Source organism: Drosophila serrata, unplaced genomic scaffold, assembly GCF_035046125.1.
Source record: "Drosophila serrata isolate PLE 108 unplaced genomic scaffold, ASM3504612v1 contig_376, whole genome shotgun sequence".
NCBI classification, from domain to species: domain Eukaryota; kingdom Metazoa; phylum Arthropoda; class Insecta; order Diptera; family Drosophilidae; genus Drosophila; species Drosophila serrata.
Window position 1 is genome coordinate 524,245 of NW_028257274.1, and position 16,061 is coordinate 540,305.

At 46.4% G+C, this 16,061-nt stretch overlaps 3 protein-coding genes across 12 annotated transcripts; 2 read left to right on the forward strand and 1 right to left on the reverse strand.

The window, feature by feature from the left end:
- Positions 1-18: 18 nt before the first annotated feature.
- Nmnat (nicotinamide mononucleotide adenylyltransferase) lies at positions 19-2,338 on the reverse strand. Of its 4 annotated transcripts, none has more exons than XR_015273168.1 (7): positions 1,997-2,336; positions 1,514-1,923; positions 1,345-1,446; positions 1,132-1,283; positions 777-940; positions 235-511; positions 19-164 (listed from the first exon to the last, which is right to left on the reverse strand). XR_015273168.1 is itself a non-coding variant. In XM_020961116.2 (6 exons), the coding sequence occupies exons 1-6, from the start codon at positions 2,262-2,264 to the stop codon at positions 123-125; spliced, it is 1,251 nt and encodes a 416-aa protein (XP_020816775.1). In that variant the 5' UTR covers positions 2,265-2,338; the 3' UTR covers positions 19-122. The 4 variants fall into 4 exon arrangements, 2 of the variants coding, with proteins under 2 accessions (XP_020816775.1, XP_020816784.1); XR_015273169.1 differs by having other exon boundaries at positions 235-581; XM_020961116.2 differs by lacking the exon at positions 777-940 and having other exon boundaries at positions 1,997-2,338.
- A 608-nt stretch (positions 2,339-2,946) lies between these two features.
- On the forward strand, positions 2,947-8,841 carry ssh (Protein phosphatase Slingshot). 7 transcript variants are annotated; one of them, XM_086839485.1, is made up of 8 exons: positions 2,947-3,492; positions 4,216-4,464; positions 4,526-4,917; positions 5,007-5,072; positions 5,131-5,325; positions 5,395-5,664; positions 5,814-8,174; positions 8,661-8,841. In XM_086839485.1, the coding sequence occupies exons 1-8, from the start codon at positions 3,436-3,438 to the stop codon at positions 8,713-8,715; spliced, it is 3,645 nt and encodes a 1,214-aa protein (XP_086695611.1). In that variant the 5' UTR covers positions 2,947-3,435; the 3' UTR covers positions 8,716-8,841. The 7 variants fall into 7 exon arrangements, with proteins under 7 accessions (XP_086695611.1, XP_086695609.1, XP_086695606.1 ...); XM_086839483.1 differs by lacking the exon at positions 8,661-8,841 and having other exon boundaries at positions 5,814-7,728; positions 7,797-8,550; XM_086839484.1 differs by lacking the exons at positions 2,947-3,492; positions 8,661-8,841 and adding an exon at positions 3,684-4,111 and having other exon boundaries at positions 5,814-7,728; positions 7,797-8,550.
- A 3,574-nt stretch (positions 8,842-12,415) lies between these two features.
- Osbp (oxysterol binding protein) lies at positions 12,416-15,658 on the forward strand. The gene is made up of 2 exons (XM_020961961.2): positions 12,416-14,359; positions 14,441-15,658. The coding sequence occupies exons 1-2, from the start codon at positions 12,758-12,760 to the stop codon at positions 15,188-15,190; spliced, it is 2,352 nt and encodes a 783-aa protein (XP_020817620.1). The 5' UTR covers positions 12,416-12,757; the 3' UTR covers positions 15,191-15,658.
- The last annotated feature ends 403 nt before the right edge of the window (positions 15,659-16,061 follow it).

Here is a 16,061-nt window from a genome sequence, read left to right on the forward strand (position 1 = left end):
CCACAAAACCAGGGCGGGTTGTCAACTCGAGCAAGTTTATTCTACATTTACACATAGTATCAACAAATAGCTTCCAGCGCCAGCTCCTGTATCAATCCGTGAGAGATTCGTCTTTCATATGCCTAAAGATTCACCTGGGCAACCTTCTGCTTCTTGGCCTGGCTCTGGGAAAAAGGAAAAAGCATAAGATTTTTAGCATAGAATGACATATGACATGTATCTCCCGATAATTACCTCCTCTTTGACATCTGCCTGCATGGTGATGACTTGCACCGCCTGTCCGGGACCGAGGCGCAGCAGCTTGGAGCCCCGCGGCGTGGATTCGCCGCAGCAGAAGACCCGCGAGGTGGCAGAGTGCTGGATGTGCGGACTCGGGCTGTCCGACTCGTCCATGTCCTGCTCCAGCTCCAGCTGGACGCCTACGGAATAGCTGCTTGCGTTCTTGTTGTTATCCGTGTAGGCGTGGTTAAAGAGCAAATGGGTGGGACGCACTGCATCCGTTATATACTTACTACAGTCCAGAGGTTAGGCGAGCATGGTCAGTACAACAGCAACAAAGTTACGGTTATTGTTTAATGGGACTACAAATTGAAACAATTTGGGGTAAGTGGATGGATACGCACACTGACCACCAGAAAATCAACAGCTAAGCTACTTGAGGGAATATTTACAAGGGCTAAGACCGGGGGTTATAAAAAGAAGGCATGCATTGCGGGAATCTTTGCTAAATAGGAACTTGAACTCTGGTCTGCTCTGCTCTGGCATGGCTCACTCACGCTCCATGTAGAGGCGCCACGGCTGAAACAGCGGATGGTGCTGGTGTAGCGGGTGGTGCGAATGGCGGTGCAGATAACTTGGGTGACGCTGGGCCAGTGGGGACTTCTCTATCGGGTGCAAAACGCGTCAGGAGTCGCATTCGGGCGGTGCCGGTGCATCCTGCCTGCAGTTTAAGACACAAAAGGAGACATACTAAGAGCTGCCACGTTAGGTGTGATCTCGATTGTGTTAAATGTGTCAAGCTGGCGCCTCTCATTCAGTGTACGTATCAGGATGAAGGTTGTGGGGGATTGGGATTACGATTGTGACTGTTCATGCGGTATACAGGGGAATGGTGACTTGGAATCCACATACGATTTTACGTTGAACAAGCGCTGGCGCTTGATGTACTCCAACACCAGATCGTCCAGAAGATACTTGACCGACTGACCGCGTCCGAGGAGTCGCCGTATCAGCGTTGAGCTCACCTCATTGGGCACCCAATTGGTGATTAGTGTTATGTTGTTCTGAAATGTAAATGCAACTCGGTAAAATCCATTGTTGGTTTTTCCCAATTTAAGCTCCTACTTGGTATTTCGTCAATATGTCGGAGTCAAATATGAATTTTCCTGGGTTGGAGCCGGCACGTGTGATTACCACCAGGCCATGGTTCGCCACAATATTCTCAATCTGCGTAAATTTGAAACAAAATTTAGAAAATAAGCTAACAAGCTTAAAAAAAGAGAGAAATACTCACATCTGCTTCTGCCCATAGACCTGGAACGGCGAAGGATTCCAGCAGGTCTGCGCCACACAGCAGCTTTAAGTGCACAGGGTCTCGACTGTCGTGCAGTCCTCTAGGTAGCCAGCTAGCCTTGTGAGTATTTTCATCCTCCCCATCACCACATGAACCGCCAGAGTTGAGCTCGTTATTAATGTAGTTCTGGTGGTACTGCAGCACAGCCTGTGTTCGCATCCATTGATTCTGGTGCACTTCCCAGTCGGACAGGCGGATCCAGGTGGAGCTCTGGGTGGCCAGCTTCACCATCGCACATCGATCCAGGGCGGAGGCTAGGCCCTTCTTGCCGTACGAATCGTGTGTGGGCGAGATGATGCCACCCACCACCTTGTGTGTGCCCTGCATCTCAAAGTGATCTTTGGCTATTTCTGGAGATGATTACACATGCCATGTTCGTATCGATTAAACTTCCGGGAATTTCACCACCATCCAAATACTCACCGAACATCCGCATGTGCATCGGCGTGGGCGGACTAAAGCAGCCGCATGCGATAAAGGCGATGCGGGGCAACAGGCTTTTGGTTTCCTCGATAAAAGCTGACATTTTATTCGCTTTTCTGGAGACCTTTTTCGATTCCGATTCACCGATCCAGAACCTGAAGCTGTTGTTGTTTGACCTGCTGATTTTCGCAATCAGCTGCTGTACCCACATTCGCTTTTGGTCTATTCCAACACCATCAGCTGTGAGGGCTGCCAACTCAAAAAACATTCGATAACAGCAACGAATATCGATGAAAGGGCTGTTTAATATTTAAATTCTAGTTTATAATAATATAACTGATTTGCTTGCAAAAGAAAATGTTGCTTTGTGGGAGAGATGAAACCATCTGAATTTTAAAATTTTTTAAGCGATATTAATGATGTTTTTATATAAGAATATATTTGACAAATCAAAGTTTAAACATCTCATAACTTTTCCAAAAAAGCATTAATTTTATTCTTATGTTAGTTTTTATTCGGTTAAAAAATCTGCATACTCAGTAATATATTTTAAAAATTAAATTTTTTTTTTTGTCAAGTTTTGACAATTTTATAAATTTATAAAAATTTTTAAATATCCAAAAATTTTGAAAAAATTATATTTATGTCGGATATATCCAGATCTATTCGGCTGTTGATGCTGATCAATAATATATGTATATGATTTATAGGGTCGGAAATGACTCCTTCAAACATTACAAGCTTCTGACTAAGATTATAATACCAATCGATAGTATCGACAACTGTAAAAATTTTGTTAAGGATTCCCTATGAAATTGTATGCGGTTTGACCCAAACATATACTGCGCTGATTTATAGATAATTTTTTCTATCAAACCTTTCTATTAATAATGTATGGCCGGTCATAAAATTAAATTTATATATTCGTGCCTTCGATAATCGTGAAGCTCGAGAACCAGTGTTATCGACTAGAAATGGCGTCTAATCGATTGCACTGGTTCTGTCTTTTCTTTTACGAAAAATTCGTGTAGTATTTACCATTTAAAAGCGTTGTGAGTGTTTGTCAATTGTGAGGACGAGTGCTGGGTCCCGCCGTTTCCGAGAGCGAACCGCAGCAACCAACGTACAAGAGTGTCCAGATTGCGGATAAGATTGAAGAAGGAGGAGGAGGAGCAGAGCGAGGAGCCGAGTGCAAAAACAACGGGCAGCAGGCAGCGCCAAGAAAATGCATTTGTAACTCACACACTCTCCCGTAAACACACACAAGCATACCACACAGACGCGGGCTGCAGCAAGGACTGGCCAGGAGGAAACCACCTCATCATCAGCAGCAGCAGCCACACCATCACCATCTTCGCCAGGTGGAGCAGGGGCAAGAAGAGGCGGCGGAGGAGGAGGAGGAGCGAAGGCGGCAGCGGAAGCAGCAGCAGCAACAACAAATGGCACTGGTGACGGTGCAGCGCTCTCCCAGTGTGGCTGGCTCCTGCTCGAATTCGGTGAGTGTCGTCGCGAGGGCAAGCACTAAGCACTATCTCGCGCGTGTGTGTGTGCTTTGTTTTGGTTCCCGTCTACGTCTCCCGAAAGAGAGTGCCAATTAGGCGAAGCTCTCCTCCCGTGCGTGTTCCGTTGTCGGTCATGATCCTTTGTGTGTTTTCTCGCCAAATGTTTACTCGAGCGCTTGTTGCTTACGTTTTGTTTTATTTCCCGTGTGGGCGGTCGGCGTCATCGGCGCTGCTTTTGGTGTAACCCAAGCAAATCCGTCGCAGACGTCGCGACGTCTATATTTTTCAATAAACTTTTGCATTGCCTTATTTGTCGTTTTTGTTGCTTGTCTCGCGTCTGGTTGTTGCTCTTCTTGCGGTTCCGTTAGGCCGCCGCCCGACCGCCCCAAAAATAGTTTGCGAGACCTTGAGCCCGGGTCGCGTGTGTGTTTGTGTGTCTGCCGCCCTCGGAATTTAATTCAGGCAATAATCCAAAATAATCGGACTTAAATCGGGCAGAAAAATAATTATGGCCCTTTGAGATCCCTTTGCGAAGTCATTCATCATAAGATCTCAATTGTGGCTATGCAGGCAAATGGTGTACCACGAGAATATATTTCATATATCTCGTTGGGTGAGTGAGTCACCTGGTTGGTGGTGCGGACAGTGGAGAGTGAGCGACCACATGGACAGTGTAATAAAATACCTCTCTTTATTCCCATTTCCGGTTACCCCCAGGATGGCGAGGCCGAGGACGACGAGGGCAATAGCAAGAGCAACGTGGAGCGGAGCGAGTGCTTTTTCGCAGGCAAGGGCACCGCCCTGGTCTTGGCCCTCAAGGACATCCCGCCCCAGCAGCACAGTGAACGGAGACTGAGCACAGACTCAACACGTTCCAGCAACAGCACGCAGAGCAATAACTCAGACATCCAGCTACACCTGCAGTCCATGTTCTTTCTGCTGCAGCGCGAGGACACGCTCAAGATGGTAGGTATTTGTAATGGATACTCAGGACCCTGTTAACCTCTTTCCCTCTGTCTTCCATCAGGCTGTCAAGCTGGAGTCGCAGCGGTCCAACCGCACGCGCTACCTGGTGATCGCCTCGAGGAGCTGCTGTCGATCCTCCACCAGCGAACGAAGGCGCCACCGGATCATGCGTCACAACTCGGCCAAGGTCAGCGGGTCCTCGGGCCTCCCGTCATCCTCCACCCAGCGCCAGCTATCAGAGGAGCAGGCCCCGGCCCCAGCAGCCAGTAAATGTGATAGGTCAGCGGACAAGGAGAATTTGACAGCAACAGCGACAGCGGCCGGCGATAACAACAAGAATACCTCGGGCATGGAGGAGTCCTGCCTGTTGGGCATCGACTGCAACGAGCGGACTACCATTGGCCTTGTGGTGCCCATTCTAGCAGACACAACTATCCACTTGGATGGCGACGGGTGAGACAAGTCAAATATCTTCAATAAGACATTCCTAAGACCCTCATATTTCGAAAACAATGTATTCACATTTTGTATCCTTCTCGCAGTGGCTTCAGTGTCAACGTGTATGAGAAGACGCATATCTTCAAGCCAGTTTCTGTACAGGCCATGTGGTAAGTAGCTTCACAGACTCTCCAGCCTGATATCTACTAAAATCCCTCTTATCCATAGGTCAGCGCTGCAGACGTTGCACAAAGTTTCGAAGAAGGCTCGTGAGAACAACTTCTATGCCAGCGGTCCCTCTCATGATTGGCTGTCTAGCTATGAGAGTCGCATCGAGTCGGATCAATCCTGTCTGAACGAGTGGAATGCCATGGATGCGCTAGAAAGCCGCCGCCCCCCCTCGCCAGATGCCATACGAAACAAGTAAGGAACATCGAATCAGACAATCATCTCGTCTCTGAATAATCCATTGAATTTCCTTGACTATGGCAGACCCCCCGAGAAGGAGGAGACCGAGAGTGTAATCAAGATGAAGCTAAAGGCCATCATGATGTCAGTGGACCTGGACGAGGTCACCTCCAAGTATATTCGCGGACGCCTCGAAGAGATCCTGGACATGGACCTGGGCGAATATAAATCGTTCATCGACACCGAAATGCTCGTTATTCTCGGTCAAATGGATGCGCCAACTAAAATCTTTGAGCACGTCTACCTGGGCTCTGAGTGGAACGCCAGCAACTTGGAAGAACTTCAAAAGAATGGGTATATATTACGATTTAGTTGGTCGATTTCATATTCTTCACTGATTATATCTATATATCGCATGTTTATCGATTTATATATAGACTTGCGATTTAAATCGATGTTTTCTTTACATATTACTAATACATCCTTCGCTTTGTACCTTCCAGCGTTCGGCACATTCTGAATGTAACCCGGGAGATTGACAACTTCTTTCCGGGAACCTTTGAGTATTTCAACGTGCGCGTTTATGACGATGAGAAGACCAACTTGCTTAAGTACTGGGACGACACGTTCCGCTACATTTCGCGGGCGAAGGCCGAGGGCTCCAAGGTGCTAGTACACTGCAAAATGGGCGTCAGTCGGTCCGCCTCGGTCGTGATCGCATACGCGATGAAGGCTTACCAGTGGGAGTTCCAGCAGGCCCTGGAGCACGTGAAGAAACGACGCAGCTGCATCAAGCCGAACAAAAACTTCTTGAACCAACTAGAGACCTACAGCGGTATGCTGGACGCCATGAAGAACAAGGAGAAACTGCAACGCAGCAAGAGCGAGACGAACTTAAAGAGCACAAAGGACGCGCGCCTGCTGCCTGGCAGCGAGCCGACGCCTCTCATCCAGGCCCTCAACCAGGCCAAGTCCAAGTCCACTGGGGAGGCTGGGGTAACGCCTGATGGCGAGGAAGAGGAGCAGCGGTTACACCGGCGTTCGAGTGCTCAAAAATCACAGCGCCGAATGGTCCGGCGATCCAGCAGCACCTCGCCCAAGACCCAGACAGCGGTGGTCACCAAGCAGCAGAGCCAGTCCATGGAGAACCTTACGCCCGAGCGCAGTGTGGCCGAGGAGCCAAAGAACATGCGATTCCCGGGCAGCAACGGTGAGAACTACAGCGTCACACAGAACCAGGTACTGCACATACAGAAGCACACGCCTCTGTCTGTGCGCACGCGGGTTCACGATCTCGAGGCGCACACCTCGGACCAGCCTCCGCAACAATCCCAACCCGTCTGGACCTCGCTTACCAAACTGATCACGCAGACATCCCACCTCGCAGGAAGTGGGAACAGCAGTGCGGGTGTGAGCGGGGGTATCCCACCGCGTCGCGACTCCAGCTCCTCGGATGTATTTTCCTCTCAGGTGGACAGCGTTTTCGCCAAGGAGGAAGTCGAGAAGCGACAACGTCGCAAAACGCACTCGTGGACTGAGTCCTTCGGACCTAGTGGCGGTATCGTTTTGGATCCAACCCCTCAGCAGCAGCATACCAATGCCATTCTGCTTCGACCGCGGGGCCAACGTCAACGGGAACCACCCTTCAGGCATGCCAGCTGGGGTTCTGGCGACAACAGGAGCAGTTTACCCGTGAGGACCAGCTCGTGCTCATACTACGACAGCAACCGTAACACGACGGCTATCTTCGAGGGAGAGATCCAGGATCTAAAGCGCAGCAGTAACTTCAATGTCAGCGATGGAGTCGCAGTGGCAGCGTCCACAGGGGTCGTAGCTGGTGAGGGCACCGTGAAGCGCACCAAGCAGAAGCTAGAGGAGAGCACTGCGCTTAAGAAGCGCTGCCAGGAGGACAGCCAGGAGCTACTGCTCGAGGCGGTAGATGGCCATCAGAAGCGGTGTCCGAGTCTATACCGAAGTGCCTCGTCCGCTCACAGTCCCCGACAGCGTCAGCCACTGCGCTGCAACAGTGAGGAGCTAATGCACACCAGCGACATCGAGAACAAAAATACCACGCCCGGCGACCAGGAAGTGACGGTGGTGCTACGCGGCCAGACTCAAGCGGTGGGAGAAGATCAGCGCATCTCGGGAAATGTGCAAATACTCAAGCAGAACTTTGAAGCCAAAGCAGGAGCGATAGGCGTTGGAGGAGGAGGAGGAAATATTGCATCTGGGACTGCATCCGGAAGCAGTTCGGTCCTCGTAGCATCGGGCTCCGGGGCCAGTTCTGTGGGTTTGGGCAAAAAGACAACCAGCCACCAATCACTGCCCTCCTCGCCAGTGGCACAACATGCGAACCATGTAAATGCCTCCTCGAACTCCAACTCCAACTCATCCGCGTCCAACTCGTCCGATTCCAGCGTAAGCGAAAATTGTGATCGTAATGTAAAAGGTCTAGTGCATAAATATCAAACCACAACTTCCTGCAGTAGCCAGGCGGCGGCCCCACCAACAGTAGCCGTTGCGTCCGTCACCTCCGCCCCACTGCCGCCCGCAGGCACCAGCAATGCGAGCAACATGCTCAGCAGCAACACAATTACCACCACCACTAGCTTCAAGCAACGCCCGCGCTCCTACTACGATCGATCTCTGTCGAACAGGTCAACGCACGATTATAGCGAGAATCGCCCGCCTCCCGCACCTGCTCGCCACAGTCACAGTCAGCACAGCAGCAGCAACAGACAACAGCAGCAGCCAGAACAGCAGCAGGTTCAGATCCGTCGACTGGCACAGCACGGCAAGACGCATCCGCTGAGCAGGCTAAGTGCTCCCAAAACGAGCTTCAACACCGCAGCCTACAACACCATGTAAAGGCAACGCTCTGCTTAAGAACATCAACTACAACCAGCAATCCATACCCCATTAGCCACTAAGGAAACGTCGTCATCGTCACCATTCAATCGCCCGCTTTACGTATTTATATATTTGCCTGCTTTTGTCCATCTTGTGTTTCTGTCCAACAATTAAACACCACACCATCACCAATCACCCTTTCCACGCCTTATGTTTGTTGTTGTTTTGTATAAGAGACGTCCATGGAAGCCGGGAGCTTATAGGGAGAGGAAACAAAACAACCTATGGAAAAAAACTGTATTTGTACTTTTTAATTACTTGTAACTGTATACATATATTTATTTTATATTATGCGAGAACTGCCTACGAATAAACGATTTATTGTATATACGTCATCATCGTCCGGTGATTGTCTCTGTTCCGTCTCTGTCCGCATATCCTCCGTGTTGACGCACACTGCCTGCTTGCCCTCCATTTTTACCAGCTTTGTGTATTTGCAGCCTTATCCACATGATCAGTTCCTTCCGCTACTCGTGGGCGGAGTACAAGAAGTAGTGATCCGTGATCTGGGCCCTCTGATGCGAAACCCTGCCGAAGCCCACACAGTTCCCACCTTAAACATTATGTATTTTTTTGCTATTTATCAGACCTTATATATTTATAAATAAAAAATGTGTAATCCAATTTGGGGGGCAATCTGTTTTACTGTTTGCCATGAGTCAGTCCTTGGGCTTTGGGCTCTAGACACTATAATGCTGATAAAGGTTGCATTCAAAGTCTTAAATTATTTAGTTTTCTTGAAGAATCAGAGAAAACTTTTAATTAAAAATAAATATAGTGCTAATCGGAATATTTGACACACTTTATTATTTTAAAACATAACGGAAACAAGCATTAAGCTTGAAATTCGAAACTTAATGTGGCCAAGATAACCATAATATTATTATTTTATAAATAACTAAGTAAAATAGTTTTTAATTTTATCATGAATATCGACAATAGCAAACCCAAAAATACATTTATTAAAATTATGACAAAATTTCTGTGTACGGATTTTTTATGTTTTAGGTATTTGCAAAGGCATATTGAGGTAAAAATAATTATTAATATTTAGATATTTTCAATTTTTACTAAGTACCCTTTTTTAAATATAAAATAAATAAAAAGTAATTATGTTTAAAACATGTAAGTCAAATTAGCGTCGAAATGGAACGGTGGGAAAATGGAAGGAGGGGCTCTATAATTTTAAATTTATTTGTCAAAACGAAGGGCATTTATTGTAGTTTTACCCTACCAAGTTTCAATTTCTTCAAACCGTCAGTTTTTGAGCAAATTGCATAACAGTGATATATCCTCGGGGTCGGCTCCATACAAAATAGGGCATAAAAAATTGTAAGGCTTATAACTTTTATTTTCGAATGCGTGCATATATGCACGATATATAGGCTTACTAGGGGAAGATTAATGAATATTTGGTGAAAATTGCAATTGTTTTTAACCGTCAGATTTCGAGAAAATCGAATAACAGTGGGTGGAGTATTTAGGATGATAGCTAAGGCGCGAACTATGAAAATGGAACTAGATGAGAACCAGCAGAGAACAACTCGGTAACCAGACCATGGAACCATGATAAGAAAAATACTAAATTATATAAAAATAGCAAATTGAATAGCCCGCCAGAAAATATTCCTATTGACCAATTAAACAATTGTATGGAATATGCAATGCCCATGAATGGAATTGACATTCCAAACGTTTTGGTAGGTGTTTCATCAAAATCCGTTCAGCCGTTTAACAGAAAACTCTGTTTTTTCATTTATTTCCATAAATGTCCTTTCGAAGAATAAATATATCTGGCAGCACTGTCTGCCTAAATTTAAGTCAATTTGATTTAAACTTTGTTATAAAACTTATGCAAACTGAAGATCGTACCATTAACGGGATCGCAATTCTGAACATTTTGATCCACATTTCGGTAAAATCCGTTCAGTCGTTCATAAGAAATCCCGACTTTTTCATTTATTTCCATTTATGTACCGGTGAAATATAAATAAGTCCGGCAGCCCTGCCTGTCAAAAAAAAGAAAACTTGATTTAAACTTTATGGTTAAACCTATGCAAAAGTAAGATTGTCCCATAGACGGCATCGCAGTTCTGAACATTTTGATATATGTTTCATCAAAATCCGTTCAGTCGTTAATGAGAAATCCCGAATTTTTCATTTATTGCCGTTAATGTATGTACATATGTTTGTATGTGTGTATGTTCGACGAAGAATATTAAATAAAAGAATGTGATTTAAAGTTAATGGTAGGACGTATGTATGTATGCAAGTGGAATAAACGGCACTGTAGTTGTGTACATTTTAATCCATTATACATTAGTAAAAGTGTATAGATGACTAAGTTTAAAGTTTTATTTAGATAGCTATAAATATAAGGGTCTAGTTTCCATATAATTGGACTGACGACAGACAGACATTGCTAGATCGACCATGCTGTTGATGCTGATCAAGAATATATATACTTTATATGGTCGAAAATAATTTATTCACTGACCTGAAATCATATAACAAGCCAAGGGCATTGAAGCCATAGATTTGAGAAGCAAATTTTCGAAATAAGATTTAATAGTCTGCCCAATAAAAGATATCGTTAATCTAAGCAATTTGGTGGGTGTTTCATCGAAATCGGTTCAGTAGTTTGGGAGAAATTAACAATTGAATTACTAATTTATGTACTAAGGAGGCATGACTGTGCACCCCTGGTACCCAACTGCTAAAAATGATAAAGTCGAATTTCTCATTAACGACTGAACGGATATTGATGAAACATAGATCAAAATGTCCAGTACTACGATGCCGTCTATGGGACAGTCTTCCTTTTGCATGGATTTTAACATAAAGTTTAAATCAATTTTCTTGGTATTTACGCAGGCAGGGCTGCGGCACATAAATGGAAATAAATGAAAAAGTCGGGATTTCTTATGATCGACTGAACGGATTTTACCGAAACGTGGATCAAAATGTTCAGAATTGCGATCCCGTTAATGGTACGATCTTCAGTTTGCATAAGTTTTATAACAAAGTTTAAATCAAATTGACTTAATTTAAGGCAGACAGTGCTGCCAGATATATATATATCTTCGAAGGAACATTTATGGAAATAAATGAAAAAGTGGAGTTTTCTCTTTAACGGCTGAACGGATTTTGATGAAACACCTACCAAAACGTTTGGAATGTCAATTCCATTCATGGGACATGCATATTTCATACAATTGTTTAAATGGTCAATAGGAATATTTTCTGGTTGGCTATTTCAATTTGCTATTTTTATATAATTTAGTATTTTTCTTATCATGGTTCCATGGTCTGGTTTACCGAGTTGTTCTTTGCTGGTTCCCATCTGGTTCCATTTTCATAGTTCGCGCCTTAGCTATCAGCCCAAATACTCCATCCATTCGTAAATCGAAGTTATTACAATTTTTTATGCCCTATTTTGTATGGAGCCGACCAAGCGTCAGATCATTGTTATGCGATTTGCTCAAAAACTCATAAACACAGAAATTGGTACTTATTAGGGTAAAACTACAATAAATTCCCTTCTTTATGGCATATCGGGTATTGGTTCACGCGTTTGATTAGCCGATATATTAAGAAATCCGTGAAAACATGATTTTTCACATGCTTTTTTTTTAATATATCAATAATATTTCAAACCCAGTAAAAACAATAGTAACTTCATTTTTTAGCATTTAAAAACTTTACTTTATTCGAATAAGTGCCTTACTTACGAAGTATATTAAAAATCGAAGATCCACCAACGTGCCACACCGACGCTAATTTTACGGTCATCAGAAAAACTATATATTTAAGTTTTGATCTGGTGGAGCCTGTTCGATAAGCCATTCGATAATTTTGTATGGGCTTACACATTAGAGCTGGCAAAAAGTCTTTATTTTCCACTATCGATTTTCTCGATGTTTTTACGAATTATTGTTTATCATATATCCTTTTTTTTATTTATTTTCTCTATTATAAAGAGTGCAACAATTAATTGAGGCGTACAAAATTATACATTATTGTCATTATTATGAAAAAAAAAAGATATTTCAGATCATATTTACTAATTGTCTTAATTTTAAAGAGTACACAACGAAATTAAATAAATGAAAAATTCGTGTTTTAAGTCTAACACTCATAAGCAAATTCGATTAAAAACATCGATAGTGAAAAAAGAATTGGTTGTCTTAAAAACAATATCCAAACATCGATAGTATCGATAGTGCTCTGATATTTTGCCAGCACTAATCATATAGTCTCTCGATTCCATAAGAAAAGTAAGTTAATGCGAAATTAGTTGTTAAATCGTGGCACACTCGGCGGAACGGCAGCGAAAACTCAATCCGGTGGCAAAGTGCAGACTATGTGATGCTGGCTGGAGCAGGAATCGCACTCCAATAACCGAACATTCGATTTTCGAGTTGGAGAGTTGTTATTGTTGCAACTGCTGCAGCTTCGAAGACGGCTCACCAATCGTACGTGGCGCTATTCGCACGGCAAGCTTTTTCCGGCCGGAGGATCCTAAAAAGATCGGGCGATGACGGACGCTGCGGGCAATGCGCTGGCCGAGAAGGGGCTGCCGGAGATGAAGGGCTGGCTGCTAAAATGGACCAACTACATCAAGGGTTACCAGCGGCGCTGGTTCGTGCTGTCCAAGGGCGTGCTGAGCTATTACCGCAACCAGTCGGAGATCAACCACACCTGCCGGGGCACCATCTCGCTGCACGGAGCTCTGATTCACACCGTGGACTCGTGCACGTTTGTCATCTCGAACGGTGGCACCCAGACTTTCCACATCAAGGCCGGAACGGAAGTGGAGCGTCAGTCATGGGTGACCGCTTTGGAGCTGGCCAAGGCCAAGGCCATTCGGGCAATGGAAAGCGAGGAGGAGGAGGAGGAGGTGACGGCCCAGGTGGTACCCAGTCAGGAAATAAGTTCGGTTGTGCGCGACCTGACCGAGCGGCTAGAGAACATGCGAACCTGCTACGATCTGATCACCAAGCACGGCGCCGCCCTGCAGCGTGCGCTCAATGACCTGGAGACGAACGAGGAGGAGTCGCTGGCCAGCCGCACTAAGATCGTCAACGAGCGGGCCACTCTCTTCCGGATCACCTCGAACGCAATGATCAACGCTAGCAACGATTACCTGCACTCTGCGGAAGCGCAGGGCCACAAGTGGTCCAAGATGTTGCATCACGAACGCGAGCAGCGCCAGCGGCTGGAGGAAATAGTCGAGCAAATGGCCAAGCAGCAGTCCCAAATGGAGCAGGCCGCTGTTATGGTACGGCAGAACAAGCAAGTGCAGTCCAATGCCGCCAGCGGCGCAGCTTGCTCTCTGGTGACATCTGACGAGGAAATGGAATTCTTTGACGCCGAGGAGCACGATTATACCGGACCTGCTCGTTCCGCGGAGTCGCCTGATAGGGAACAGGGCACCTTCATCCTGAAAATGAACAAGCGACGCAGCAGCAGCGAAGACCAGGTAGAGGGCCACCTGGAGGGCAGCTCCTCGGAGAGCGACGAGCAGAAGCGCACTGTCAAGATGGTGCAGCAGGTGCATTTGGTGAGTGCTCCGCGTGTGGCTTCCGGCGGGCAGGGCGACGATGACGACGTAGACAAGGCAGTGCCTGCCCAGTCTAGCAAAGACTCCATCTATGGTCGCAATTGGAATCCCGATCTGATGAGGAAGCGGCGCTCCAGGGTGCCAGACAAGCCACACTACCCCCTTAACCTTTGGGGAATTATGAAGAACTGCATTGGCAAGGACCTGTCCAAGATCCCCATGCCCGTAAACTTCAACGAGCCTCTGTCTATGCTGCAACGCCTGGTGGAAGACTATGAGTACTCGGAGATCCTCGACTACGCATCCACCTGCCAGGACGAGTGCGAGCAGTTAGCCTACTTAGCCGCCTTCACCGTCTCCGCTTATGCAACGACCACGAATCGCACAGGCAAACCCTTCAATCCGCTGCTGGGCGAGACCTTCGAGTGCGACAGGATGGAGGACTACGGTTGGCGCTGTTTGGCGGAACAGGTCTCCCATCATCCTCCAGTTGCCGCTCTTCACTGTGAGAGCCAGAAATGGCAGTGCTGGCAGGAGTTCTCCATGACCAGCAAGTTCCGCGGCAAATACGTCCAAGTAAGTAGCGAAAGCCATTTTTTCTGGATTCTTGATGGGATTCGGCAGCATGCTTATCCCTAATATATAATTCCCTTGTAGGTCAATCCACTGGGTGGTGTCTACGCGCTGTTCCCCGACAGCGGTCGCCGCTACTCCTGGAACAAGGTGACCACCACGGTAAACAACATTATAGTGGGCAAGCTATGGGTGGATCAGCATGGAGAGATGGAGATCAAGGGATCCCAGGCGGCCGAGGGCCACAAGTGCGTCCTGAACTTCGTACCCTACTCCTACTTCAGTCGCGATGTACAGCGCCTGGTGAAGGGCGTGGTGATGAATCCGAACAACGAGGTCAAGTGGGTGGTGCGTGGCACCTGGGACGCGAAGATTGAGATCGCACCTGTGCTCAAGACGACGGGAACGTCGAGCAATCCCACGTACACCACGGGCGATTTTAAGCTGGCCTGGCGCCGCCGGCCCGCTCCTCCGGAGTCGGAAAAGTTCTATAACTTTACTACGCTAGCCTGCCAGCTGAACGAGGAGGAGGAGGGCGTGGCGCCGACCGACTCACGCCTCCGTCCTGACCAGCGACTTATGGAGCAAGGTGCCTGGGACGAGTCTAACAAGGAGAAGCTGCGCCTGGAGGAAAAGCAGCGTACGGTACGCCGCCAGCGAGAGGCCGAAGCGGAGGAGGCGGCGGCGGAAGGCAGGCCCTATCCGGCCTATGAGCCTATGTGGTTCAAGCGAGAGAAAGAGGAGGGCAGCGAAGACTTTGTGTATCTGTTCAAGAATACCTACTGGGAGGCCAAGGCGGAACAGAACTTCGAGGGCTGTCCGGAGATCTACTAGACAAGGAGCAGTAGGAGTAGCCAACCAGCACACAAAGGAGCCTTAGCGAATATTCTAAAGATTTCAAATATGCAGCCTCCACCCACACCCACGCTCCGGCGGATTGCGGAGCAGCACATACGCGTATATAGTAGTATCACACTTCGTCTAGTGCATATACATATATATATTTATATATATAAATTCCCTTAAACTAACTACGATCGATCCGCGCCCATGCATCGAAATTTATCATTTGTTTCCAGACCCTACCGCCATTCCTAAAACGGAACTACCCCCTAATCACTACCAGGTCTCTTCCTTTTCGCAGAATAAATCATGTTTCGCCTTTGTTGTGTATATATAGTATATATCGAACGGAACTGGGGACTGGTACCGTGGGCCGAGGAAAAAGGAACAAAAGAGAGAATATGTTAAATGTTATAAATTTATGCAATTTATTATTAAAGTATTATTTAAATAAAGCAACAATGTGTGTTTTAACTACCACCGGCCACCTGGTACCGCGATAAGATCCCAAACTGACTCACGCGATCGCTATCTTATAATCCGGCTGCCATTAGTGGCAAATCGAACTAATGAATCGTAAAAGTCCAAACTAAAACATTTGTATGTCCGTTTCCAACCCAGTCGGAGCAAATTTATTGTGGAATTACACGTGTAACAAGGAGTACCTTAGGGAGGAATTCCGAGGCAGCATGTAATAAGGGAGGGAGCCAGGTACTCAAATCTTAAGTACTCCGAACCATATAAAAGTTCTGTGCTTTTCACTCGAGGTATCTTTTACCTCCTTAGCAAACGGAATACATTTTTCTGGGAAACCCACTTGTTATTATAGAATACCTATAGAATATAGAGCTTTGGAAAACAA

Coding starts and splice junctions, on each gene's coding strand:
- Nmnat (XM_020961116.2), bottom strand. CDS start 2,264: ATGTTTTTTGAGTTGGCAGCCCTCACAGCTGATGGTGTTGGAATAGAC. Junction 512..1,131: donor CGCTTGTTCAACGTAAAATC/GTATGTGGATTC, acceptor TCTGGACTGTAG/TAAGTATATAACGGATGCAG. Junction 165..234: donor AGGCAGATGTCAAAGAGGAG/GTAATTATCGGG, acceptor CCTTTTTCCCAG/AGCCAGGCCAAGAAGCAGAA.
- ssh (XM_086839485.1), top strand. CDS start 3,436: ATGGCACTGGTGACGGTGCAGCGCTCTCCCAGTGTGGCTGGCTCCTGC. Junction 5,326..5,394: donor CCAGATGCCATACGAAACAA/GTAAGGAACATC, acceptor TGACTATGGCAG/ACCCCCCGAGAAGGAGGAGA. Junction 8,175..8,660: donor ACCGCAGCCTACAACACCAT/GTAAAGGCAACG, acceptor GTGTATTTGCAG/CCTTATCCACATGATCAGTT.
- Osbp (XM_020961961.2), top strand. CDS start 12,758: ATGACGGACGCTGCGGGCAATGCGCTGGCCGAGAAGGGGCTGCCGGAG. Junction 14,360..14,440: donor TCCGCGGCAAATACGTCCAA/GTAAGTAGCGAA, acceptor ATTCCCTTGTAG/GTCAATCCACTGGGTGGTGT.